The sequence below is a fragment of the Lygodium microphyllum genome, chromosome 8 (assembly GCF_053477565.2).
Source record: "Lygodium microphyllum isolate KBCC chromosome 8, Lygodium_microphyllum_v1.1.10, whole genome shotgun sequence".
Taxonomy (NCBI): domain Eukaryota; kingdom Viridiplantae; phylum Streptophyta; class Polypodiopsida; order Schizaeales; family Lygodiaceae; genus Lygodium; species Lygodium microphyllum.
The window spans coordinates 131,167,677-131,194,401 of NC_141142.1; the positions used below are offsets into that span (position 1 = coordinate 131,167,677).

The 26,725-nt window shown below is 43.3% G+C and overlaps 1 protein-coding gene and 1 pseudogene across 2 annotated transcripts in view; both read right to left on the minus strand.

The window, feature by feature from the left end:
* The window catches only part of LOC148032861 (uncharacterized), a 49,632-nt gene extending 27,233 nt beyond the window's left edge, over window positions 1-22,399 (minus strand). The window contains exons 1-6 of one of the 2 annotated variants that reach the window (XM_087683529.1): window positions 21,545-22,399; window positions 21,335-21,420; window positions 21,144-21,219; window positions 18,274-18,357; window positions 18,031-18,188; window positions 17,687-17,939 (exon numbers count right to left, since the gene is read on the minus strand). In XM_087683529.1, coding sequence (XP_087539655.1) covers window positions 17,687-17,939; window positions 18,031-18,188; window positions 18,274-18,357; window positions 21,144-21,219; window positions 21,335-21,420; window positions 21,545-22,252 — 1,365 coding nt within the window. In that variant the 5' untranslated portion in view covers window positions 22,253-22,399. Of the gene's footprint in view, window positions 1-17,686; window positions 17,940-18,030; window positions 18,189-18,273; window positions 18,358-21,143; window positions 21,220-21,334; window positions 21,421-21,519 lie in introns of both variants that reach the window. The other variant, XM_087683528.1, reaches the window with a different exon arrangement.
* A 2,445-nt stretch (window positions 22,400-24,844) lies between these two features.
* On the minus strand, window positions 24,845-25,723 carry LOC148032862 (pseudouridine-5'-phosphate glycosidase pseudogene; annotated as a pseudogene).
* Window positions 25,724-26,725: the final 1,002 nt, after the last annotated feature.

The following is a 26,725-nucleotide window of genomic DNA, read 5'->3' on the forward strand; positions in this document are numbered from 1 at the left end:
GCTGACTGTCCTTCTTCTCTTCCTTGCTATCATCTGTCTTCTTGCCTTTTGCTTTCTCTTTCTTCCATTTGTAGCAGTCACGTTTGAAGTGACCCTTCTTGCCACAATGATGGCATTCAACATCTTTGCCACGTGATTTACTGGAAGACTTACTGGATGCATTGTTCTGCCGATTCATCTCTTCTATTAGTAGAGCACTCTCTACATCAACATACAAAAGGATTACATTAGAATTGCTCATAGCAGTCCTGAATGTATCCCAACTCTCTGATAGAGTGCAAAGAAAGAAAGTAGCCTTAAATTCCTCATCAATCATGAACTTCAAGGCAACCAACTAGCTGAAAATGGAGTTAAACTCACTCAAATGAGTAGACATTGCTGTGACTCTCTTTCATACGCAAATCCATAAGCTTTTTCAGCCAATACACTTTGCTTGCAACACTCTTTTGTGCATACAGTTCTTCCAGTCTAGTCCATATAAGCATATATAGAATCCAAACCTTCAATGTTGAAGAGCAAGGCATCAGAAATCGATAGCTCTATGGTTAAGCATGCAAGCTCCTTTAACTCATCCCAATCGTCCTAATCCATGTCCGTGGGCTTTGCCCTTTTGGTTTTGATCAGCTTTGCCTGCTTCGTTTGTAACAGGATATTGTAGCACTGCTTTTGCCAAACTGCAAAATTATGTGCACCTTCAAGCTTCTTTATGTGCATCAGATTACTGCTGTCATTGCTGCCAACCATGATATTCAGCCCAAATGTGACCAAAAAACCAACAAATGCAGGCCCAAAACTGTCACCCAAGTGACCAAGGTACAAACAAGTACCAATCAACAATAAATGACCATGCAGAAGCACAGATTTCAGATCTGTAATTAAATTTTCAGAAGCACCAAACCATGTGCTACAGCATTATCCAATTGATTACAGTTGTTGCAAGGGCATATGCATTAATCACATTACATGAGGAATCCCAAAATTTCAGCTGCAATTTCTGTTGTACATGTACCCACGGGTATAAAATTTGACACAAACGGTCAAAAGCCCCAAAATTTTGTGCTCAAAACATCAAACACACAACTGCATTTCCTCTGTCATGCATAGGACAAGCTAGTTTTGCCAAAATAAAGCAATTTCAGCAAAACCCCCAAATTTTACCAAGTGTAGATGTCCAAATTGCGCAGAATTCAACCTACATGTACATAAAATGACCAAATGCTGCAGAAATTTTGCCCAAACTGCAAAAGCCCCAAATTGCACGGGGTCCAATGTGCATCAATGTCGAGAAATTGGGCAAATTTCAGCCCAATTTGCCCATGTACATTAAAAGCCCCAAATGTCGGGGACAAAATGTCACAAATTCCTGCAATTTCCGAGACAGATATCACTGTTGCATCTTGCTCGCACCAAATCTGGACAAATCCCCAAATTTTCCAAGACCTGCATGCACTAATTTCAGTGAAATTGAAAGAATTTCACTAAAATGTGAAAAGCCCCAAAATTCCCGAGCAAATGTGCACCGACTTTGCAATTTCTGAGTTAGATAGTCCAATTCTGTGTTGAGATCCCCAAATTCGGGAAAAGCCCAAAATTTCTGGCTCAATTTTGCACAGATCTGCACACTATGCTTGTGCGCACGAGGAGAGGAGGCAAAAGTAATCTCAAATGTTTTTGGAAAAAAACAAGCGGGTCAACGGGCCGTTCAAGTCCGTGACCTATCAAGCCTACCAAGTTGCTGCCCGCTGGTCGCGCTCGTCAGCATCCGCTGGTTCCGCCCAACTGGAGACGTCCGGTCCGTTGCGCATAACTGGTGTTCGTCAACTACTGCCCGTCGCGTGCCTGGTCCACGCTTGGTCCAGTCAATTGCTGCTCCCGCTACCCACACGTCACGCTTGCTAGAGACTCCCGTCAACTGGTCACCAGTCTGCCACACTCTCCTCACTAGAGCCTGGCCCTGTCACCTATGGTTGGCAACACGATGCTTGCAGCTCACGCCTATGACTCTCCTGCTCACCTTTGAGCTATCTCGTCACCACGCCGGTCTTCTGCCTCAGCCTAATGATCATTTGCAACACCTTACGCTCTAATGCCAGTTTGTAGGGACCGATTAGGCACGGAGATCAAGACAAAGACTATCGCTGCACACAGTGAGAGACAGAGTGAGTGAGAGCAGAGTAGAGAGTGAGCACGTATGTAGGTACAATGACGAGTGTGTACCTTTAGATTTGTAGATAGATATATATGTGTAAGTACAACCACCCAAGCACATTTAAAAGGCACAAGGCCTTCATTCCCAACAATGAACATGCTAAAACACTGACTGGAAAAGCAGACCATTGTACTGCAAGCTCTAGAAAAGGTGCCTCCTCCGTCAAAATGAAGCCAGCCTTCCTCTTTAAATAGGTTGGCAAAACTTGATCAAGCACTTAATTATAGCCATTAATAACTGAGCATAAACTAAAATGCACACATTACCTTAACAATCTTGGACAATAGACACCCGGTTGGCCCCAAAACTGGCGCCCCTTTCAGTATTTCTTTAACTTTAATTGCTAATGGATAGTGTACAAGATGACATTCCAAAATATCCTTTGTTGATCCAAAAGCTCCTTGCTATACATACAATCAACGAGCAATGTGGGCCAATTGCCCCTTGATTTTCACCCATAACTTACACAAATAGAACCACCAACATGCCAAATGCTAAACCACCCACTCAACAAATGCTACCCCAATTTACAATGGATGGGCTGGCATCTAAAATCCCTGTCAATTCCACAAATTTCAAGTGTTGATTTCAATGTACAATGCCTTCTCTTGTTGGCACACGTCCCAAGGTGGTTGTCAAACCCTAATTCAGTAAAAATTTAGGGTTTACAACAGAAATTCTCCTACTGTCCATCAAATTTGGCTAAGATTTGCTAAAAACCCTAAAATTTGTGTGCTGCCAGCTCCAACCTGCATTTCCTGCAATCACCTATTGTGAGGCACCTCCAAAATGCTATCACTTGATCAGCAATGCTGTTGCCAGCCCCTACTGACACATAGAGCAACATGTTGGGGCTTACTGTTGCAACATTGTACTTTCAACCATTGCAGTCCCACTGCCCCTCTCACCTACATTCTCTCTCTGTCTCCTCTCCAAGTTCACTTTCCTTCCTATTGCACACTCCCATGGTATCAGAGCCACACATGGGAGCCAGAGATCTTTCAAAAGGAGCACTATGTTCGAGGTACCAGCCATTTTGCTCACTAGTTTGGGGGCTGCAAATTCATATTTTCAACTAGGGTGGCCTGTTTTCTCCTCCGAAGCAGCTGGAAATCTTGTGTTTGCAGCAGGGCGGTGTTCTTCTCTGCTAGGCAGCTTTATTTTGCTGGACAGGCCCTCATTCCTGTGCAGTCAACTCTCTCTACATTTGTGTTTTGCTGTACAGAACCTCCTACTTATCTGGGTGGCATTATCCAGGCTGGGCAGCCTGTTTTCCTTGAGTGGCAACCACAGGACAGACCCACAGATCTGTGTTTTGTGCAGGCCTCTCTGTCTACTGGGGACAGTAGGCCTTCATCTCCACTGGGCAACAGGTTTTCGGTCTCTGGGTGGCTTTCTTTCAGCTGGGCAACTGATCAGCACAGCACGGGCACTTTTCTACAGGCTGGGCAGCCTGCTTTCCTGGACGGCAACTGGGCAGATCTGCATTTTGAGCCAACAGCTCCCTTAGGTGCCAGATATTGTACCAGAATAGTTGCCTACTACTTGGCTGGCCCTGTTCTTCAGCTGGGCGGCCATCTGCAAGCATTAAAAGTCTTCATCCTCTGCATTTACAGAAGACCCTTGCAGCTCCAATGGTAGTTGTTTGTGTTTACAAGCTGAAGCCCTGTCTTCAACTGCAATCAGTGGTCAGCCCTTTCTATCCAGCATTGTGTGTTTCTTTCGGCATTGGATACTCCCCGTCTAGCTTGCTGATTACAGTATTCTTCTGTGCCACAGCTTGACAGATCCTGATTACTCCAAGAGCACCTCTTATTGGTTGCTTTTCATCCTAGTGGCCACATCTTCTTTGTTTTCTTGAAGGGCAGATATGCCCGGCATGTGTGCTTTAGTGAATCATGTGGTTCGGGACCATTCAAACCGACCACCACCCTATCACTCTTTCCCTCTATATTCTCTCGGGGCTTCTTGTGCCCGATTGGCAATGATAGCATCTCTTAAGCAAGTGCTAGTCCTACCCTCTCTACCCACATCTGAGAAGTTAAATGGGACGAACTACCCTCTATGGTCGTGCCGAGCGGAGTTCTTCTTAACACCTATGACCTTTGGAATTTTGTTACTCTCATTATACCCCAACCCACCATGCATCTCCATGATGGTGTGACTTCAAATTCAACCGCTTTTTGGGATTGGTTGACTGCCAGACCCCGCTCTTATCTCTTTTTGAGTTATGCAGATTCAATGCTCATGTATGCAAGTCGTATCCACATCGCCGCAAAGATTTGGAAGAGATTGGCATCTCCCTATCAAACCCAGGCATTTGGACATCGTCTTTATCTCGAGTTATAGCTACAACAGCTTTCTATCACACATTCCTCTACAATGAGGAATCACACACATAGGATGGAGAAGATTCAAGATGACCTTGCATCTGAAACCAGCCTTCCTTCTCGGATAGGGTGGTCTAACCTGATCAAGCACTTAATTGCAGCAATTAGCAAATGAACATAAACTGAAATGCTCACTTACCTTCATAAACTTGGACAGTGGACACCCTGTTGGCCCCAAAACTGGCGCCCCTTTCGGTATTTCTTTAATTTCAATTGCTAATGGATAAATTACAAACCGACATTTCACGATCTCCTTGGCTGATTCAAAAGCCCCTTGCTGTTCCAATAATCATCAAAGCATTCGGGCACCCAGGACTTGCTCTAATGGAACCCCAACTGATCAACTGCTACCCCAAATTCACAATAGATGGGCTGGCATCTGAAATCCTCACAATTCCACGAATTTCCGGTGTTGATTTCAATGTACAATGCCTTTGACTGATGGCACGGGTCCCAAGGTCGCTGCTAAACCCTAATTACTGCTGTAATTTAGGGTTTACAGCAGTAAACTCTCTGCTGTCCCCACCAAAATTTGGCTGTACTCTGCTACCAATGGCTGAGAATTACTGAGAATGCTTGAGCATAGGCTGGAGGAGATGAGATAATGCTATAGAAAGAGAGAAAATCAGCTGAAATGTATCTTTTGATTCATGGCTCTGATGACAAATCTAATGGCACCAACAGCTTCAAAAGGGGGGTAAAACACCAGCTCCGCTAGCGAGCCCTCCTCTTCTACCGCCATCTCTCTTGAGGCGGAAGAGAAATCCTGCTACTCCCTGTCCTGTCGGGGCGCACGATCAGTCGTCGTCGCCTCTCCAAGTCCAGTCTGATCACCTCCTCTCCCTCTACCAAGCTCCGAACGGCTGCAATTCCACTTCCACCACCCTCCAACAGCCTTCTCCCTAGTTGCATGGGAAAGTATTACCAAGTGGCAACCTTCCTAATGCATTTTCAGCCATTAAATTTATTTTTCAAAATTAATTAATTCTGAAAATTAATTTCAGCCCTTTTGACCCTGCCCAAAATTAAACATGCCCATCTGTAATGAAATTGGCTAGGCCATTTGCAACTTGGAGTGATTCCCAACCTCTGTTGACCCTTAGACTAGCATTAATTAATTAATTAATGCTAGTCCCTAGTGTCACCACTGACACTTAATGGCCAAACAATTGTCCTAGGGTCCAACCTGGCACCAACTGACCACCAAAACCCGATTGGCATAACTTAACACAACTTTTGTCTTTAACACCCACTGCATCCCGGGGTCCTTGGCCCGTTCCCATGAAATAACTACCATGTGCATCACATGTGCTAAACAACCTTGCACATTTGATTAATAACTTAATCAAATGCTACTAGCAAGATTAAAGCATCTCAAAATTTCACGTCCCCGTGACAGCATCCCTTCATTTGGGCATTTCTTCGAAGGACCTAGCTGTGACACTTCCCCAACATCTTCCTATGAGAGTGCGCAACAGAAGAAGGAACACGAACACAGAGAGAGAGAGAGAGAGAGGAAGCTAAAAATGAAGGAAGAAATACTGCACTAATTGAAATGAATGTTGAATACAAAGCTATGGACTGGTCAGTCCCTGCACGCAACCTGGAGCGAGCATCAATGAGGGCACCAGATCAGACTGATGATGACGGCAGCAACAAAGACGGAGGAAGATGACGGAGTCAGAGTATGCACCTGCCAAGGAAGGAGGAAAGATGATAATACAACTAACTGCCAAGTGGGAAATGGCTATAAAAAGCCAAAAACCCCAAAATCTGGCCGACCTCAAATTTGAGGCCAAAAATATGTCCGACCAGCATTTAATGCTGGTAAAAATGCCATGAATGCTCAGAAAAATCCTGAAAAGGGTGGACAATTTCGGGCAGGTGAGGCAGGCTGAAGGATGCAGAAATTGCCTTGGGAAATGCACATAAAATCCCGACTAGAGGAGAAAATGCACTGAAATGCAATAAACTGAGTGCCCTAGAATGAGCTACCTCCTCCATCAAAACAAGTGATAGACAAGTCAGAGCTCCTAAAGTCCTCGTCTGACTCAGACTGAGGCTCACAAACAAAAGATGACAAGGCATGACAAACATGACTACTAACACCCCCTCTCAGATCCTGGATGTGGCGGAAGGCCAAGGGAGAAACAGATCCTGGGGTGGCAAGAGGAATGCCAATGTCAATGAAGTCCATCGATGAAGATTACCGATGAAGAAGCTCCTCATCAACCTGGAAAACCCCCTCTAAAACACTAGGGGCCAGGAACTCCGCGACAGCATCACCAAGATCGTCCCCCTCTGAAAGGGATGGGGGGTACGAGGGAACCACCAGAGGAGAGAGTGGGGAATGGAAAGAAACCTATGGAAAAGAGGGTGCACAAGTGGGAATGGGTATAGCAATAGACAACTGCCTCGGAGGACCCTGCATAAGAGAAGGGGAATGGAGCTTGTAAAGCTCGCTCTCTTGCCAACATGTCGTGATAATAGCCCCTGTAGAAGAATCCTCGATACAAATGGCTTGCTAGGTGAAGACAACCCGGGTACCAAACCCAGTAAGGCCATAGACTAAGAGGAGTGGAAAGCCCAAGTCAGGAACATAAAGAGCCTGGGAAAGGGAGCTCGACGCGTGGTCGGGAAATAAAGGCAAAGTGCCAACACCACAAATAGCCAACAAAACAATGTCACCAACAGTGACTAATCCCTCAAAAGGGCATAGATCTTCCAACAAATCACCTCGTGGAGTCATATGACTAGAAGCTCCACTATCAACTAGCCAAGGTTTCTCAGAAGATGAGGCAACCAATGAAGAAGGCTCCTCCAAATCAACAATATGAAGGTACACTGACTCATTGGTAACCGCCGAAGTAGAAGTAGAAGGCTCGGATGTCTTAGGGCTATCCTTCGCTCTCGGACGAAGGTGAGAGTACTTCTGCCAACATTTCTCCTCTAGATGTGTCCCCTTCCCACAATATGGGCATTTAGGCTTCTCCGAATCAGAGTCAGAACCTCAAGAACTCTCCTGTCTTTTCGCCTGTGACTTCCCTTTCTTCTATGTCCCCCCCCCCCTCCCCCGAACCTGCAACAAAAGCTTTGATGGAGGTGGATCCACCGGCTACCTCTTTGGCGCGCTCATCATGCTCCAAAACAGGCGGGCCAAGCTCCTCCCAAAGAAGATTCTCACGGGTCCTCGATGTAAGAAGGCTGATGTAGAAGACATCAAAACGGGGAGATGGCAGCTAAGTCAAAAGAATCATGGCCATATCCTAGGAAGAGATCATCCTGCCAAGGGACGCAAGCTCATCCCTCATGTCCTCCAACCTATTGATATGATCCTTCATGGAAGAAAAATCGTCAACAGCGAACATCCGTAATTTCTTCTTGAAAGTAATCCGATGGGAAAATGTCTTCTGATGGTACAAAGAAGCAAGCTTTGTCCACACTTCTGCTGCTTTCTGCAACCTGTGCACATTACCTAGGACGGAATCCTATAAGCTCATAAAGAGGAAAGGTCAAGCTCTCGAGTTGAGCCGATCCCATAAGGCCGCACGATCCATCGATGATCCAACGGTGGGATCCTCCACTGGATGGGAAATAGGGTGGGTAACAAACTCCCAAAGATCGAAGGTATCAAGAATACACTCCACCTTACACGACCAAAGCAAGTAGTTGGAACCATCAAGCCGGTCTTCTTTGGGCAAAGAAGGGAGTACAAGCACCTATATAGAGGGTGCCATGGAAGGCATATGAAGGCCAGCAGAACGAGCCTTCTATGAAACATGGAGAGAACAGGGAATAGTACAAATGGGCTAGGTGACCTCCGATCATCGCGTCAACCAACACGAAAGTCTCTCCGTCTCTCAAAGAAAGGAATAGAGACCTCATCCTTTGAATCAGCAAAGAACAGGTGATAAGACATCTTCCTATATATCTACAATCACCAAACAATTTGCAACCAACAGACACTCAAGATGGAGCCGCCTATGTCAAAAAAGACCCATACGATGCTGTTGCCTGCAAGAGGAGAGAGAAAATGCTGCCGCCTTGAGAGAAAAATTGCCACCTATCCTCTAGATGATTACGCCTCCTCTGCTGATGTGGACAACCTCCTGTTGACTGCGTTTGATGCAAACATAGGCTGCAAACACCTAGAAAATTGTCGCCTACTCCTAATGTTGCAAAACAGCAAAACATAGGTATGGAAGGCTGAGTTTCAGCCTGGACAGCACCGCCAAGGGCTGGAAAGGAGGGAAGAAGGGCTCTACTTGATGGTGTCCTCCTCTACAATGGAAGCTCTCCTCCGTGCTCTCAGGTAGGCTCTGATACCATGTGAGTGCGCAGAGGAAGAAGGAACATGAACACAGAGAGAGAGAGAGAGAGAGGAAGTAGAAAATGAAGGAAGAAATACTGCACTGACTGAAATGAATGCTGAATACAAAGCTGTGGACTGGTCAGTCCCTGCACACAGCCCGGAGCGTCAATCAAGGCACCAGATCAGGCTGATGATGACGGCAGCACCGAAGACGGAGGAAGATGACGGAGTCTGAGTGTGTACCTGCCAAGGAAGGACGGAAGATGATAATACAACTGACTGCCAAGTGGGAAATGGCTATAAATAGCCAAAAAACCCAAGAACTGGCTGACCTCAAATTTGAGGCATATGTCCGACCAGCATTTAACGTTGGTAAAAATGCCACGAATGTTCAGAGAAAACCCGGAAAGGGTGGACAATGTCCAGCAGGTGAGGCAGGCTAAAGAATGCAGAAATTTCCCCGAGAAATGCACATAAAATCCCGACTAGAGGAGAAAATGCACTGAAACGCAATAAACTCAATGCTCTAGAATGAGCTACCTCCTCCGTCAAAACAAGTGATAGATAAGTCAGAGCTCTTAAAGTTCTCACCTGACTCAGACTAAGGCTCATAGGCAGGAGATGACTAGGCATGACAAACATGATTGCTAACACTTCCATCACCAACATATGATGTGCTATGTCAAAAAAATGACAAAGAGACTAGAGAGGCAATAGAGTTTGCGAGGAGAAACACACTGTGTATGGCAAACATTGAGAGAGAAGAGAAACTTGGAAACACAAGAAGAAAAATGCAGCCAACCTGATCATTTATTGACATTATTTACAGCCTATAAATAGGCTAAGTTTCCAGCAGTCTTGGCATATTGTGTGTCACAGATTTCAACCTACAAACTACGGAGATTGCTCTCAAGGCTGACGGAGATTGAGATCCTCGAGGTGGAGACATACGCAAATATTCTCTTTCCACCCATGTATAATTCTGCATCATTATAGAGCATTCTTCACTGCAGATTTTCTACGTTTCACTGACTCTTTCTCTCCCTCTCTTCTCTCTCTATTCACTCTTTGTCACGGTCATTCACTTGCGCATTGCTTCACTCTAACTTGGTATCAGAGCATTGAAGGACTGACCTAGGGTAAATCTATCTGAAGAGGATTTTTCAGCACAACACAAGGCTGCATTTTTAGGGTTCAAATATGCGCAATTGGGCTGCACATCAAAACAAGGCTGAGGCGAGCATGGGGGTGTGAGAAAAGAGAAGATTTGTTGAGCGAACCTCAACCCTAGCACGCTGTATTTTCACAATGAAAGGCTGCTTTTTGTGTTTTGTGCAAGCATTGTAGGAGAAGATGTCTTCTGAGGCCGAGACAAAGTTTCAGGCAATCGTGGACCGGAAGGTGCCCGTCCTACCGGCTCTTCCTTCAGATCAAAAGCTCAATGGTGAGAACTACCGCATCTGGCAGGTCATGATGCTTGCTATATTGGAGTCCTATGATTTGGCAGAGCTTGTTACGGAGGCTATCAATCGTCCTCCTTCACGAGACGAGTCCAGACTCTCTTCTAGTGAGAGTTGGCAAAGGCTCAAGCACATTGGGATAAACTCAATGCTCGCATTCGCTTGTTTTTGTATCTCATGTACTACAATTGTTCTCTCTCACATAGAGCATTTGACGGTGGCTAGGGAGATATGGCTAGAGTTGGATCATATGTATAATCGAATGACCGTCATGAAGCAAGTTTCTTTGGAAGTGCAAATGAGGACTATGAGTGTCAACAAGTCATCATCCATGCAAGAGCATATCAACAAGCCAAGGCAGCTTCAAATGCAGGTTCAAAACGCAAGGAAGGTGATCACTTCCAAAGACATGGCGATAACTCTCCTTTCACAGTTACTGCCTCGCTTCAGTAGTTTTTATTCCGCCCTGAGTGCTTCAGGGCGGTTTGAGACTCTTCGGTGGGAAGAGTCGGTTCCTATGGTCTTGGACCAAGAGGAGCAACTAAAAGGAACCAATGCTTCGAAATCTGAAGCTTTGGTTGATCAATCCTCTCAAAAGAAGGGGAAGGACCAAAAGGAGAAGAAGGAAGACAAATCTAAGAAGGACAAAGACAAGGAGTCTACTTGTCACATTTGTAGCAAAACACGTCACTGGAAGAAGGATTGCCTCGACAAGGAGAAGAAGGAGAAGGAGAAGGAGAAGGAGAAATCTTCAAAGGATTCTGAAGCAGTGGCTGCTCCCTCATCAGCTGCTTTCCTCCATTTGGAGGTGGTTGAGAATTCAACCCTGCCGGCTTTTGATGTTGCGTTGACCACCCCATTTACTCGGGAGTGGATCTTTAATAGTGGTGCCTCTAGGCACAAGACTTCTTCAGTAGGTGTTACTCATTTGCGGCCTTCTCATGGTTAGATTCTTATTGGAGATAGTTCGTCGTCTATTCCTATTCAGGGAAGGGGCAACATGCATCTTATTCCAGATGGACGTAGTGGTACCCATGCTTCTGAGGTACTTCATGTGCCGGCTTTGAGATATCATCTTCTCTCGGTGCACAAGATTTGTGCCCTCAACCTCTTGGTCGAATTTGATATGGATTCTTTTCGGATTCTTGATCAAGGATCGAGAGAAATTCTTTCTTCAAGTTATGATGAGAATGGAGTCAACAAGTTGCGGTCTTATTCTACCTTGACTTCTCTTTTTCTTACCTCCCAAACCAAGCTTTGGCATGCTCGGTTTGGTCACCTCCATTATGAACACCTTCGAAAGGCGTCTAATGACCAATTTGTTCGAGGTTTGCTAGATATCGTGGTGAGTCAACAACTTTGTGTGTCCTGCATCCATGGGAAGGATACTAATGATGTTGTTCCTAGCAAGGCTTCGAGGTGGTCTTTAGCACCCTTGGAGCTTGTTTCCACCGATTTTTGTGGACTGACGAGGACGGAATCCCTTCGAGGAAGTTTGTATTTCATGCTCATTTTAGATGATTACAACAAGAGGACATGGGCCTATTTCTTGAAGCTGAAGTCAAAGACTTTCTCCCACTTCAAGGATTGGTTGCTCTTTGAGGAGAGCCGATCCGAGCAGAAGCCAAAGACCTTACGATCGAATAAGGGCAGAGAATTTGTTTCTAATGAGTTTGCTTGGTTTTGTGCTGATCATGGCATACACCAAGAGTTTGCCAATACAAACAACCCTCAGTAGAATGGCATTTTGGAGTGGAAGAATCACAGTGTGATCGAGATGGCCCATACTATGACGGAGCATCGTCAAACACCTCGGTGTCTATGGGCTGAGGCTATGGCTACTTCAATTCACATCCTTAATCGTTCCCCTACTTCTGTTGTTGTTGATATGACTCCTTGAGGCGTACTTTGGATCAAAGCCTGATGTCTCTTATTTCAGGGTTTTTGGGTGTGATGCTTATGTTCACATCCCGAAGACACAGCATGACAAATTTGAAGCAACTTCCAGAAAATAGGTGTTTCAAGGCTATAGCTCGCAATCTCAAGGCTACCTATTGTATGATCTTGTTAAGTGAGATATCTGCATAAGCCGTGATGCCAGCCCTAGAGAGGGGTGAGGATCACCCTATACTTGGAGATCTCGGTGATAGCTGGGTCTCGACGACTATTCCTCTTGAGCCTGTGTCTCTTGAGGACTCTTCTTTGGATGAGGAGCCTACTCCCCACCCACCAGATTCACCGATCGGTCCTCCATTGACGATGGACCTTCTAGAAACTTTAGCAGATGGAGAGCGCCGAGGCGAGATTCGGCCTCCTCCTCGTTGGGCCCGTGACATGCTCCAAGATTTAGGGATCGAGGGGGTCCCTAAGGAGTGGCAACAGTAGAATGGACCACAAAGGTCATGGCGACACCAGGCACATACTGTGGAACTTGTTTGCTCTAACTATTGTTTGATGTTATGCAAGATAGAGAGCCCATATCAATGAAGGAGGCTTCATAGTCTGACCATTGGCGGAAAGCGATGGAAGCCGAGTTGGAGGCTATTGAGCAGAATGACACTTCGTATCTTGTGCCTCATCCCTCTCATAAGAAGGTGATTGGTGTCAAATGGGTCTTCAAGACCAAGTACCATAGTGATAGCTCTTTGGACAAGCACAAGGCTCGCCTTGTTGCTAAAGGTTTTGCATAGCGCCCAAGTGTTGATTTCCATTATACTTTTGCCCCTATTGCTCGCATGGCAACTATTTGTGTTGTCCTTGCCTTGGCTGGTCATAGGATATGGTCTGTCTTTCAATTGGATGTGAAGTCGGCATTCTTGAATGGTGATTTAAAGGAGGAGATCTATGTAGAGCAGCCTCCTAGCTTTGGTTCCTCAAATGGGAAGGTTCACACATTGAAGAAGGCCTTGTATGGCCTGAAGCAAGCTCCACATGCTTGGAACGAGAAGATTGATTCGTTTCTCCAAGTCAAGTTGGAACATCAGCACTCTAGGGCCGATCTGCAACTTAATGTGCACACTTCCGAGGGTGGTCATGTGTTGTTTGTTTTGTATGTTGATGACTTGATTGTTATCGGTGATCATGCCTACAATGTCAAAGAGACGAAGGCAACCCTACATCAAAAGTTCGAGATGACGGATTTAGGACTTCTCCATTTCTGCCACGAGATTTATCAGTCTCAAAGGGGGATTTCCATCTCTTAACAAAGATATGTACAGGAGCTCTGGGTGACTTTTGAGATGGATTTTCAATCAATTCCTACTCCTATGGATCCGAACTGAAGGACACTTCACACACAGATTCTCCTTTGGCGGATGCTACCCGCTACCGTCAGCTGATTGGATCGTTGATTTGGCTCCTCAACACACGGGTTGATCTATGTTTTGTTGTAGGCCTTTTGGCTAGGTTTAGGAGTGCACCTCAACAGGTGCATTGACAGGCTCCTTAGAGAATACTTCGTTTCTGAGGGGGACCTCCGACTTCGGGATTTCCTATCCAGCAAGTACACATGCTTCTGATCTTGTTCTTGTAGGTTGGAGTGATTCGGATTGGGTTGGCGATGTGGATCAAAGGCAGTCTACTACAGGTTATTGTTTTACCTTGGGTACTGGTGCTATCTCTTGGAGTAGCAAGAAGCAGCCCACAATAGCCCTATCTTTGACTAAGGTAGACTATCAAGCTACGTCTTCTACCACATGTAAGACTATGGCTACAGTGGTTGTTGGAGGAGCTTAGCTGTACCCAGACTTGTCCTACTATCTTGCAGTGTGACAATGAGAGTTGCATTGCCTTGGCATGGAATCCCATATTCCATGCGCCGACAAAAGCACATAGGGATCTAGTATCACTTCATCAGAGAGAAGCTTCTGGATAAGACCATTGATGTGGAATACTGTTAAGACCGAAGATAATCTTGCAGATTTGTTTACAAAGGCGCTTCCCCAAGCTTTACTTCACTGACAGTCCATATCCCTCCGTCTGCTGCCTTGTCCAAGATCTCAGAGGGGGTGTTGAGAGTCATTTCCTGGGCGCGGCCACGTCAGCAATGCCACGTGGCAGCAATCAGACAATCAGTTGGCTGCATTTAATGCAGCCGACCTGATCATTTATTGACATTATTTACAGCCTATAAATAGGCTGAGTTTCCAACAGTCTTAGCATATTGTCTCTCATAGTTTTCAACCTGCAAACTATGGAGATTGCTCTCGGGGCTGACAGAGATCGAGATCCTCGAGGTGGAGACATATGCAGGTATTCTCTCTACACCCATGTATAATTCTACATCCTTATACGGCATTCTTCACTGCGGATTTTCTGTGTTTCACTGTCTCTTTCTCTCTCTTCTCTCTCTGTTCACTCTTTGTCCCGGTCATTCGCTTTCACATTGCTTCACTCTGACATGTCTATCCAAGAATATCATCACTACTAGTGACATCTCTATGGTGCCTAATAGTGGCATTGGCATCTTGCCTCTATTATCTTACCATCCATCGAGCTTCATTTGCAAGGCTCCAAATGTTCTACAATGATCCATTCAAGACCTCTCTGTTTCCATTGGCTTTTGGTGGCCTTCCGTTTGATTAGATTTTTATATAGAGAGGAGATCTTGCTCCCTGGCTAGCATTCTTCATCGATGAACTTCATCAGCATTGGCACTCTTCTTGCCACCATCAAATCCACATCTGCTTTAGCCTTCCACCACATCTAGGATCTAAGAGGGAATGTTAGCAATCATGTGTGTCTTGTATGGTCATCTCCCGCCTGTGAGCCTCAGTCTGAGTCAAATGACAACATTAGGAGCTCAAACATTATACTTGTCTAACATTTTATGTGCTTTAAGCACTTTAGATGGAGGGCACTTTAGTGCATCCTTTTTGGGCACTTTAGGCTGTCCTAGGTGCCCATAATTTGGGTCTGGCCACTTTATTACTAGTTGTGGCCCTTGTTTGTCTACATATAGGCTCCTTGCACTCTCTCCCCCATTATTCATCATCGATCCTTCATCATCACCCAGCCCTCCACACTCTCATCCCCCTACTACCATCTAGCGTCCACACTGACGCTTAAGAGCTGCATGTTGGGGCTATCTGTTGCAGCCTTGTGCCTTCAGCCATTCCAATCACATTGTTCCTTCTCTCACTTGCATTCTCTCTCTATCTCCTCTCAGTGTTCACTTTCCTTTCCATTGAACACCCTCACAGTATGAAGCATCCGTGTTTGGTCCTAGAGTATTGTTTTCTACTATTGCAGGACTACCAATTTCTGCTGTTGATTTTTCCTGACTGTTGTGATCAGTTTTCAGCCTCGAAGACATTTGTCTGCTGCCAATCATCAAGTTTTCCAGCCTGTACTGTCTAAGTTTTTCCGAATAGCTGCTGCATTTTGTGCGTTTAGTCCTCTTTCCAGCTGGGTGACAGCATTTTGAGGCTTTTGGCAGTGATTGTTGGCTGTTTTCTTCCTCCTGATTTTCTGTTTTGCAGTCATTTTTGTGATCAGCTGTCATTCCACTGCATGTGAGCTCATACATGTGCAATCTATGTTGTGTTCTAGCTGTACTCTCTCTCTAATTCTCTTCTTTGCTTTATCTTCTCATCCTCTCCTTTCCAAATGGCACCTCCCTATTGCCCTACCAATGATAAATTTCATGGCCCTGAATATCTCACATGGAGTGCTATCATGAAAGCATGGTTTGTGCAAAAGCAATTGTGGTGCGTGGTTTTAGGAGCTATTAACCTCCCACTCCTCTTACAAATGATCGGGACCTATCAACCATGCAGAAGTTGTGCTTACATGGGACTCTGATGATGCCCATGTGTATTCCACTCTTCTCCAATACACCAACAACAAACCCCTGCACGGCAGTATAATTGTGCTCCACATATTCCCCAAGTAGAGTATTGGCAAATTAAATACTCCTAGTCTTGTTCCTCTAACGCATCAAACTAACTTGCAAATTGCACATAAGACAACATTTAAGTCATTTCTAACAGCGGTGTGACCGACACATGCATCAAATCATCATCTATATGTTTACTATGTTTTATAAGGAGTTCAAGGCTTGTTCCAACAGCCTCCCCCACCAATTGGTCAATGAAGTCTGTATCGGTGTCTGCAGCCATCAAGGTCACACACTATGTGTGCTGCAGGCTGAAAACAGCCTGTCATTCCAAAATCACAAGCTGGAACCAAAGTCTGAAGTGGCAAACAACAGCCCTTAACACAGCATGACTCCAGACCAGTAGATGACATTTAAATGCTGAGATCTCAATGCTGATGTACAGAATTGCAATTGCTACAGATCCTGAATAGCAATCATCAAAAACTGTAGTCATCCAAGTCCTCTCAAACTGTACCTCAGACGGAAATTTTGACAACACCAACCGTTCCAAAAGACGGGTAACACCCCAGCATGACTTCAAAGCCCCTCTTATTTGGCTACCGCCTCTCACTAAGGCAAAGAAGAAATCTGTTGTTCCTGTCCTACCATATGGGCATGATCACATGTAACAAGTTGAGATGCAAAGTCAAGTAACTATGTGTTAAAGCAATGGCTACATACAATAGACGGAGCCCCTACACGACTGTCAGAGTGACAAGACAACGGGCACAGGACAAAGCAGCAAAATGAAGGAACTGGCAACAAGAGGATGAGGAAATCTGACAATGAAAAGGAAAGAGCAAGAGAGTGGAAGCCCAGCTGCCTGGGCAATATCAGAAAAACAGGCCAACCTAAAACTGTGGGTTGGAAAACTGGGCGACTGCATAAAAATGACCCTGTGTTGCTGGAAAAAAATGGTCGTACACCCAAGAAAAATCAGGGGAGGAAGGTGCTGGGACAGGATGAACAGACTGGGCAGAAATGACTTGGTCAAACAGTACCAAAACTCCAAACATCCCCATTTGTCTCAGACCGAGGTTCACAAGCAGGAGATGACACACAAAGGAATGAATAATAGCAAATCTTCCATGTCATTTCAGATCATAAGCCAAGAACCATTGAAGACTCAATTTTCAGAAATTCAGTGATCTGTAAGACATTCCTGCAGATAGGAGCTCATTTCTAGCATTATTGAATGGTATAGTAACCAGTTGGACTTTAACATTGGTTTTTTAGCTGAAGTGGGTTTCGCTAGCATTTTCTTTTCTTGGAGAAAATCCACAAAAAAAAAAAAGATGATACTACACCTGCATTTCATCATCAAGTATCTGAATACTTCTATAAAATAAGCTAAATTTAGTTGTAATTAGAAGTTACATAATCAAACATAATCATAACAAAACTATTTAACACTAAAGTACTGTGTGTATGTCTCACCCCGATGCCCAGTAGCTGTCTGGTCTCACTTCCAAGAACACCAGGTTTCAGGCCATCAAATTTACCACCAGGAGAGCTTTGATAATATCTAGACCCATTACGAGATCCACTAGCTGATCCCTTTTTCTCAGCTAGTAACTTGCGAGCATTATTTATAGCAGCAATATCCCGTGGCCGTGGGCAGTCCTTTAGAGAATGAGTGTATGACCCACAATTGAAACATCTTGAGCCCTCTTCCACAAATTCTATACTTCTGAAAAGGAAAAAGTATAAGGCCTCAGAAGACCTATCACAAACAGGGAGTTTACAGTGGAATATAGAAAGCAATCAAAGTGCATACATACCCTTGCAATGATATTTCTGTCTCCTGAGATATCAAAGCTCCAGTACCAGCCCGATCATACAGTGGCACTTCCTCTTCTCTGAGCTGACTATTAGGTGTACATTCGATTGTAACATCCTCTGTGCGGATGTGCTTTGAAGGTTTGTCCATCCAGAAAGACTGCATGTGAAAGATATCATGAATTACAACCAGACATGCTGAAACAGCAGACTAGATAGCTTTCTTTTAATTATTGGAAACTTACGACGGTTGAGTTGCTTTGTCCTCCCACTTGCAAAGCTGGAAAATAAATCTCATCTCCGCTTTCTAAACTATCTTTATCAGCCTCCTGTAAGGTCAATAACACCACTTCATTGGAGTAACATTGGCAGCAGAAAGGTTTACAAACTTTTTAACTCTTAGATAGCAGAAGACACAAGTTTTTGAGGTCTGCTGGGTCGTCTGCTCTCTCTCGGAGACCAACAAATAGGGAACACATGTTCCTTGCAATGTGAGAGCTGATAAACTGTCTGACAACAATGTAACATATAGTACCATAGTAGAGCTTATAAACATTCTGAGTTTCAGTGTTTAGTTTTAACTTCAAGAAACAAAGAGCATTTGTACACAGAGTTTAGTGTGATCCACTTTTTCATGAGCTTTATCGGCCTTTAAAGCTTGAAAGAAGCAATAATTGCATGGGAATTAGCTCAATTGCTGACTTCTTAATCCATGTGTCATACATAGCAACTGGACTGCTCACGACAGCCCATTGCGGTTAGGTTATGATTTGTCATTGCCTGTCCCACACAGAAGCACTGGCAGTTTCCATGATCAAGGGAAGTTCCAGTGCAAGACAGCAATGCTACTCTCACTCTTTAATACAAGTAATTGCAGAGTTCATCCTTTTCAGCCCCAAGACGCTGCAGCCTTTCACGTTTGAGACTGTCTTACATGAAGTCTTCTGGCTTAGGATCTAGAGGCACAAAAGGTGCAATGAAGCGAAATAAAAGAGTGAAGTGTTTTTAGGTGTGAAGACATTGCAAACATAGTTTGAAGCAAGGAAACAGATTTTAACAGGAAGATAAAGAGCCATGGGAAGAAGGAACAAAAGTTTGCACAGAACTTGTGCTTCAACTCCAACAAATAGGGAACACATGTTCCTTGCATTGTGAGAGCTGATAAACTGTCTAACAACAATGTAACATATAGTACCATAGTAGAGCTTATAAACATTCTGAGTTTAGGGAACACATGTTCCTTGCAATGTGAGAGCTGATAAACTGTCTGACAACAATGTAACATATAGTACCATAGTAGAGCTTATAAACATTCTGAGTTTCAGTGTTTAGTTTTAACTTCAAGAAACAAAGAGCATTTGTACACAGAGTTTAGTGTGATCCACTTTTTCATGAGCTTTATCGGCCTTTAAAGCTTGAAAGAAACAATAATTGCATGGGAATTAGCTCAATTGCTGACTTCTTAATCCATGTGTCATACATAGCAACTGGACTGCTGCTACTGCTTTCTTCGCTCCAGCCATGTCTACTGCTATAGAAATGCTACCACTGCTAAGTTTGTAGCACGAGTATTTAACTCGCGACAGCCCATCGCGGTTAGGTTATGATTAGTCATTGCCTGTCCCACACAGAAGCACTGGCAGTTTCCATGATCAAGGGAAGTTCCAGTGCAAGACAGCAATGCTACTCTCACTCTTTAATACAAGTAATTGCAGAGTTCATCCTTTTCAGCCCCACGACGCTGCAGCCTTTCACGTTTGAGACTGTGTCTTACATGAAGTCTTCTGGCTTAGGATCTAGAGGCACAAAAGGTGCAATGAAGCGAAATAAAAGAGTGAAGTGTTTTTAGGTGTGAAGACATTGCAAACATAGTTTGAAGCAAGGAAACAGATTTTAACAGGAAGATAAAGAGCCATGGGAAGAAGGAACAAAAGTTTGCACAGAACTTGTGCTTCAACTCCAACAAGGACCTTATCATGATTGTCACATATGATCCTTTGGTCATGGTAAGACTATGGTATTTTACTATTGAAGTTCAATGCACAGCAATCTTTACAATCAAGAGAGAAGAAAAGACCAGGTATGGTTGGAAGCATGTATATCACTAAAGCTCTTTGAGCTTGCTTTCTGCGAGAACTAGCATGCCAACAACCATCTATAAAAAACTATATCCAATCACTTTCTCTGAAAAAGTATGCCGACGACCATGTATAAAGAATTATATCCAATCAGTTGATGACCTTACTATTGCAAATTAAGATTCGACTTGGGCCACATTTAAACCAAAGTTTGTGGAGCATGTGTGATGAAATGTGCTACGAACAGCAAACATGTGAAAACCATCTGATAGCACATGATTTGTCAGCATGTGACCCAATCTTGAAATTTTTGAATGGGTGCAAAATGCTACTTTTGTCACCAGTCATTGCAAACTTGCGACTAGCTGCGAAGAAGTGGTTGTTAAGCTGCGAAGAAGTGGATAACAACCGAAGGGGAAGGTAATGTCACCACCCATGACTTGAAGCAAGGACCATCAACCAAGGTATCTTGCATTACGAAGATTGAATAGGTAAAGCACAACATGGATGAGTTATGGGTGGTAGCAGTTCATCACATGAACTATAGGTGGAACTTGCAGACCAGGCAAACACTGGTAGCGACCATATGTAGAACACTATTCTTGAATGAGTTGTGCAATGTACAAGGTCTTTAAAAAGGCCTTTGGTAATCAATGATTGCTTAGAAGATAAAATATGAATTTAATAGGAAGAGTCTAGAACCCCTCCCTGCTTCCCTCTGTAACCCATTCAGGCATATGCTTGCAACTTTATATGTGATAAAGCTAGCACCATATGTCCTTCATAACTTCATTCTTCGATCATAAATCCTTATGACATGTGAAAAGGTGTCACTAATGCAAGTTGATGTAAGTGAATCACTGAGGAAAGTAGATGTATATACAAAACATTTTTCCTGTTTTGAAATGGATAAGCTTTCATTCTAAGAAGCACGATGATTGTCTGGAAAGAAGAGACTAGACAGTAAATCAACACCACGACAATAAATTTTGACAACACTAGATGTCACTCAGACCATTGAGAAAAAAATCTTATACCTCTTTCTGGCCAACTGATCGACCATGCCATTCTGCCCACAACCGCAAAAACTCTTTCAATTTGTTCTTGCTCTCGCTGAAACAGAGTTCATCAAAATTAAATATTTCAGCCGCTGTGCAACAAGAGAAACACATACTGTCTGCACTCTGATAAAAGATTGGATAGCAACCAAATATGGTTAACAGCAAACCTGGTAAGGCACTTGTAGGTGACTTGCACACATGGTGTATTGTCAAAACAAGACCTTGAACGCTTCAAACTCAACCTTCCTATCATCTTGTTAAGAGAAAACAGTAAAATAATCCTCTTCAGCAAGTATAATCATAAAAACTTACAAAGGTGAAAACAAGCCCTACTGTATGAAAAGGAGGATACTGTTGTTCTCTATTTCACCATTCACCTCTGGACCGTTAGGTATGGAATAACTAAACCCATTGTCATAGTTTGCCTCATCCTGTATATGACACTGTGTATGTGCTTCCGTATCAACATTTCCTTCCTCACATTCTGACTGCAATGGGATTTTCTCCATTAGATACGTTTGTTCATCAACACCTACTTCTTTGCCTTCCACATCCCCTGTTTCACATTCCTGGCCATCAATATCACCTGCTCCTACTTCCATACACAAAGGTTCGTCTCCTAGTGGAAACTTGGCACAACTCTGTCCATTAGAGTCATCTGTTTCGCATATTTCCCGTCCATCGAGATCAGCAGCTTCAACGTCCATATCCAAAAGTTCACTCTCTGCTCGAGGTTTGTCACAACTCTGTCCGTTAATATCCTCTGCTTCACAGTTCGTGTCCGAATCTTTCTTCTGCAGAGTCTTGCCATCGGCTTCATCTTCTTTGACAAGAGACAAAAAATCTATATCCTGACTATGTTGATCCGGAGAGCGATCACCTGACTCATTCGTTTCGCGGACCTGTACAATTCCAATTTTTCCTTCCACCGCCACAACGACGGACTCGCTAGCGCCTGTTTGGGCCATGGCCGGTTCGGAAGCCCTAAATTCGTTAAATAAAGCAGACAGGCGAGCCCTGGATTCCATGATAACGGCGCTGCGGTCGACAGAAGGGACTGCCACTCCATCTCGGTCATCGCTCATGGCGTCTCTCTCTTCGAATCGCTTCCTGCGAGTCCTGTGCGCCGTACAAAATGTGTCCCTACGAGCACAAAAGATGACGATAACTCTCTATACTAGTCTTGGAACCTTCATCAAATGCACGTCACTCACAGACGTTCCATGTTTAATTTCCATTAACGCCAATGTTATTAAGGGCTACTCATGCCCGCCCTCCCAAAATATACAATTTTTCGATTCAATTCTAATATTCTTACCAAAGTGAATGCTGTGATTATTCTGATATTCTTACCGCAGTGAATATTGTGACTATTCTACCATGCTCCTCTATATGGGTCAAAAGTGGAACTCGTGTGACTAGGGTCTCGGTAAACATCTAGGTGGTACAAGTAACCTTCTTCTTTTTAAGTTTTCCTTGTGGCAAGGTTGAGAACATTGAGAGAGGGGCACCTCATTGTGTGTAGGAATTAAGATAAGAAGTGGCTTTAAATGTAATTTGAGGGCTTTGCCAGGTGGTAAGCATTCATTGGCATGCAATGGGGGGGTCACTTGGCTCCCATCCCCTCCACCATCCTACATGCAAGTGTAGAAGTGCCCACCTAATGCATTAGTGATGGTCACAAAGAAAAAAAAAACATGCTCAAAACAAAACAAATTATCTACACACACTGTAATAGGTGATGGCATGGATATGGAGCAGCTTGAGCAACAAAACTTTAGAAAGACCTCACAATGGACAGTGAAGAAAGAATATCAAAGCTTAGTGATAGTAAGAGAATCCTTCGAGCATGTGTTCTTTTTTTCTCACATCTCAAAAAACAAAACTTTGCAAATTTTTCCTTGCTAGCTTGTAATTTTTCTTTATGCCCAATGAAGATGAAATCCAAAAGTGGTTTCTCTAGACCTATCACGTGAGGTTTAAAATCTAACAGTTACATTTTGTGAATAAAGGGTTACACCTTGTTATGGTCGGTGCTTATTGCTAATGTTAAATTCTCTCATTTCCTAAATGAATTGTGCAAGAGACTGCCTAAAGAAGCAAATAACAAATTTAGAGAGAATCAATAATGCTCTAAAATAAATAAACAGCCGATTAAGAAGGATGCAAGCAAACTCAAGCCATCAAGGAAGCTAATCATTGCTACTTCCACATAGAGTGGTAAAGAAAGTTAAGATATCAAGGATAAAGAGAAATAGCATGAAGCAAACCTATTGAAGCTAAGGGAGATGGCAAGGCAAGTGGCACTACAAATCAAACAAATGTTAACCTCAGATGTCACGCATCTAATTGAAGCATAGGAAAGAAGAAGATCTAATTAGCCCAGCTTCTATTGGTGGACAAAAATCTCTATGCTACATTGGATGAAGGGGAGGATTGTGGATCAATATATGTATTACATGGATAGAGCCTCTAGGAAAATCAAGTTGGTGCCTTTGAACATAAGATGCATTTGCTAAGAGAAAACAAAGAACATGTGTAGTGATATAATTAAGAGATGTAAGGAAATGTAAGCCTAATCTTGTTACCCTATAAGAAATCAAGTTAGACGTTGAAGATGATAGGAAGGTGGACATTCCAAGATACATCCCCTTTATTGATGGTGGTTAGAGAGGTAAGGGAAAAACCTTAATTTTGGCCTAAGAGACTCTTAGACCTTCCTTTGTTTGGATAGATTATCATCACAATACAATTGTTATTTGATTGTTGATTGATAGTGAAGAAGTGGAAGTTTGGTCATTACATAAAAACGCATATTCTATATTTAGCATATGCAAATCTTATTAGTGTTGAGAAACACGAATCTAGAGCAAGGTTTAGCTATGGTGGGTAGAATATATAAACATGAAACATAATGGGGACAGAAAATACACACTATTCCTCAAGTGAATTAGGTTCCAAGATTATTTGACTTGGACTCATAAACACAATCTTGACACAAAGACATAAGGAAAGTAGCAAGTACAATTGCATTGCATTGAAATGATTGTCAACAAACACATACCTTTATAGCTTTTGGATAGTACCATTCTCCTCGCTATGCTTATGGGATTCTGTACATCTCTTCCTAGAGCATACATTATTTGTCTATCTTCCAGCCTCTTTAGGGCATACATCTGGTCATACATCGTTTGCTTTTCTCAACACCCCCCTCAAATGATGAGTTCCTACACTTGTTGGCTTTTGCGCTCCCCCCCCCCCCCCCCCCCCCACACACATTATGACCTTGCACGGGAGACTAGCTCATAAGCAATCTAGTCCAAGTTAAATCTTGAAAACATTACATCCACTATGGGAAACAAGATCCACCATGGGAAACAAAGATCCACTCTAGGAAAACATGATCCACTTATGGGAAGTTTTTTGTTGTTAGTAGCGGAATGTATCTTCTTCATTTTTCTTTTGCTTCTTTGGCATCCTTTGGTGCATAAGTTACATGAGGAGTACAAGGCTTATGATAAGAACATTAAGGCAAGTATATACAATACTTTAAAAAAGTAAATCTGAATAGTGGGAATGGAAGGACTGATGAGGCTTGTCCTTCTGCTCTTGAGTGTCTTGTTCTTCTTCTTCTTCATGGTCTTCTTCATCTCTTTGACAATTACAAGGTAGGCCTTCTATGATCTATTTCTACTCAAAGCAACCGATACTTGTGCTCCCACCTTTGCATTAGGCTTAACTAACTCTATGTTTACATCAATTGAGGCTACATCAGTAATTTCATTGACTCTTTTAAGTAAAAAGGGGATGATTAAGCTTCCAATAATCTTTTGCTTCAATGTTTATTGCAAAGAACTATTGATGATTGCTGACTCGATTGGCTTGGTAGCTGCTTCATGTTCTTCTAGGATTGGCACCCCAACGAGTAGTCCACTCTGTAACTCTAAACTAGAGTTTGCACATATGATATATCCACATTTGTCTGGAGAATCAACACGACAAAGTAGCTTGTAGCCATTATCGTGAGTAAAGAAAGTAGGAAATTCATTGATCTTATATCCGATAGCAATAACACCCTCAGTCTCAAGGTACTCTAGCGTTTTGGGAATATCAAGAATGGATTTGACACCAGCACAAAAAACAACAATAGGCAACCTTCCAAGCTCCATTAAATTAGATGAGACATCCATTGAGCTTTCACCCCCTCGATGAACCCCTCCAATGTCTCCAGTCATAAAAACATGAATCCCAATCTTTGTAGCAAAGAACATGGTTACAGAAATAGTGGTAGCACCATTTTGCTTCTTTGCAACCATGTGGGAAATGTATCTATGTGTAGTCTTTATGAGGCTCAATCCATTTTGAGCTAATGTTTCTAATTCCATGAAGGTTAAACATGGCATTCCATGAGTTATGATTGTCGATTCAAGTGCAATTCTGTCTTCACATATGAACTCTCATGATGCAAGAGTGGATAAGGGCAAGCAAGTGTGAATGGTTCTAAGAGAAAGGGGAAACCTTAACCCTAGCCAGTTGGGGCTATATAAACAGCCCATGGGTCTACATCAACTTGTGAGTGAGAGTGACCCAAGTTGTACTTTCATGAGCAACTTAATAAGCAAGACTTGTTCTTATACTTTTAAGCTCTTCTCTCCCTCTCGTGCACACTTCAATGTTGGCTTGCACTCTGATTTTTCACATGGTATTAGAGCCACCTCTGATCCTTAGCTTCCCTCGGCCTCATTACTTCATTAAGTGCACATGAGTCTTCATCTTCTTCATCTTATCTCTTGACCTCCATAGCCATAGCTTGACCCCCTGACCTTGGAGGAGCTGGTGTGTGCAAAGGAGGCAATATTAGCTCCTATTTTCTTCTGGATATTTCATTCCCAGCTTAGAGCGCTCTAGCACAGTGCATTAAATGCAAAGATTGGGCGACGTGGAGGGCAACATTGCATTTTCTCCCAAAATTGACACAGATTTTGCTGATGCTAGTTCAGCCTCTCAGCGTGGTTTGCTGTGTGCACAATCACTCCACCTATGATGGGGCTTTCATAGCCCCCTGAGAGGGTCATCTACACCTAAGAGGGTGATACCAGGAGGCATATTCCATGGTGGATTCCATGAGGTTTTTCAGTGGATTTCGTAAAACTAGAGACATATTCCACTGTGGATTCCATGAGGTTTTTCGATGGATTTCATAAAACTAGAGGCATATTCCACGGTGGATTCCGTGAGGCTTTTCAGTGGATTAATTTAATGTACACATGGGTGATTCCACAGCGGGTGATTTTGCAAAATATATATTAAATTAATAGACGTTTATGAGTTTAGAGTGCACACTTTAAGGTTAGGATAGAGTTCTAACCTATTTAATTATTTATAGCTGAAGACTGCTAGGTATTCCCTTTTGTTGGGTTTTATCTTGTTATTTTCTAACAATTGTGAATGCTTCAGTTGATGTATAGAGCAGGTGGCAATGGCATTGGGTAGCACCAGGCAATGGCATGAATGCAAAATGCCTAGAAGATTTACTATTTTTGATGAGCGTGCACCTA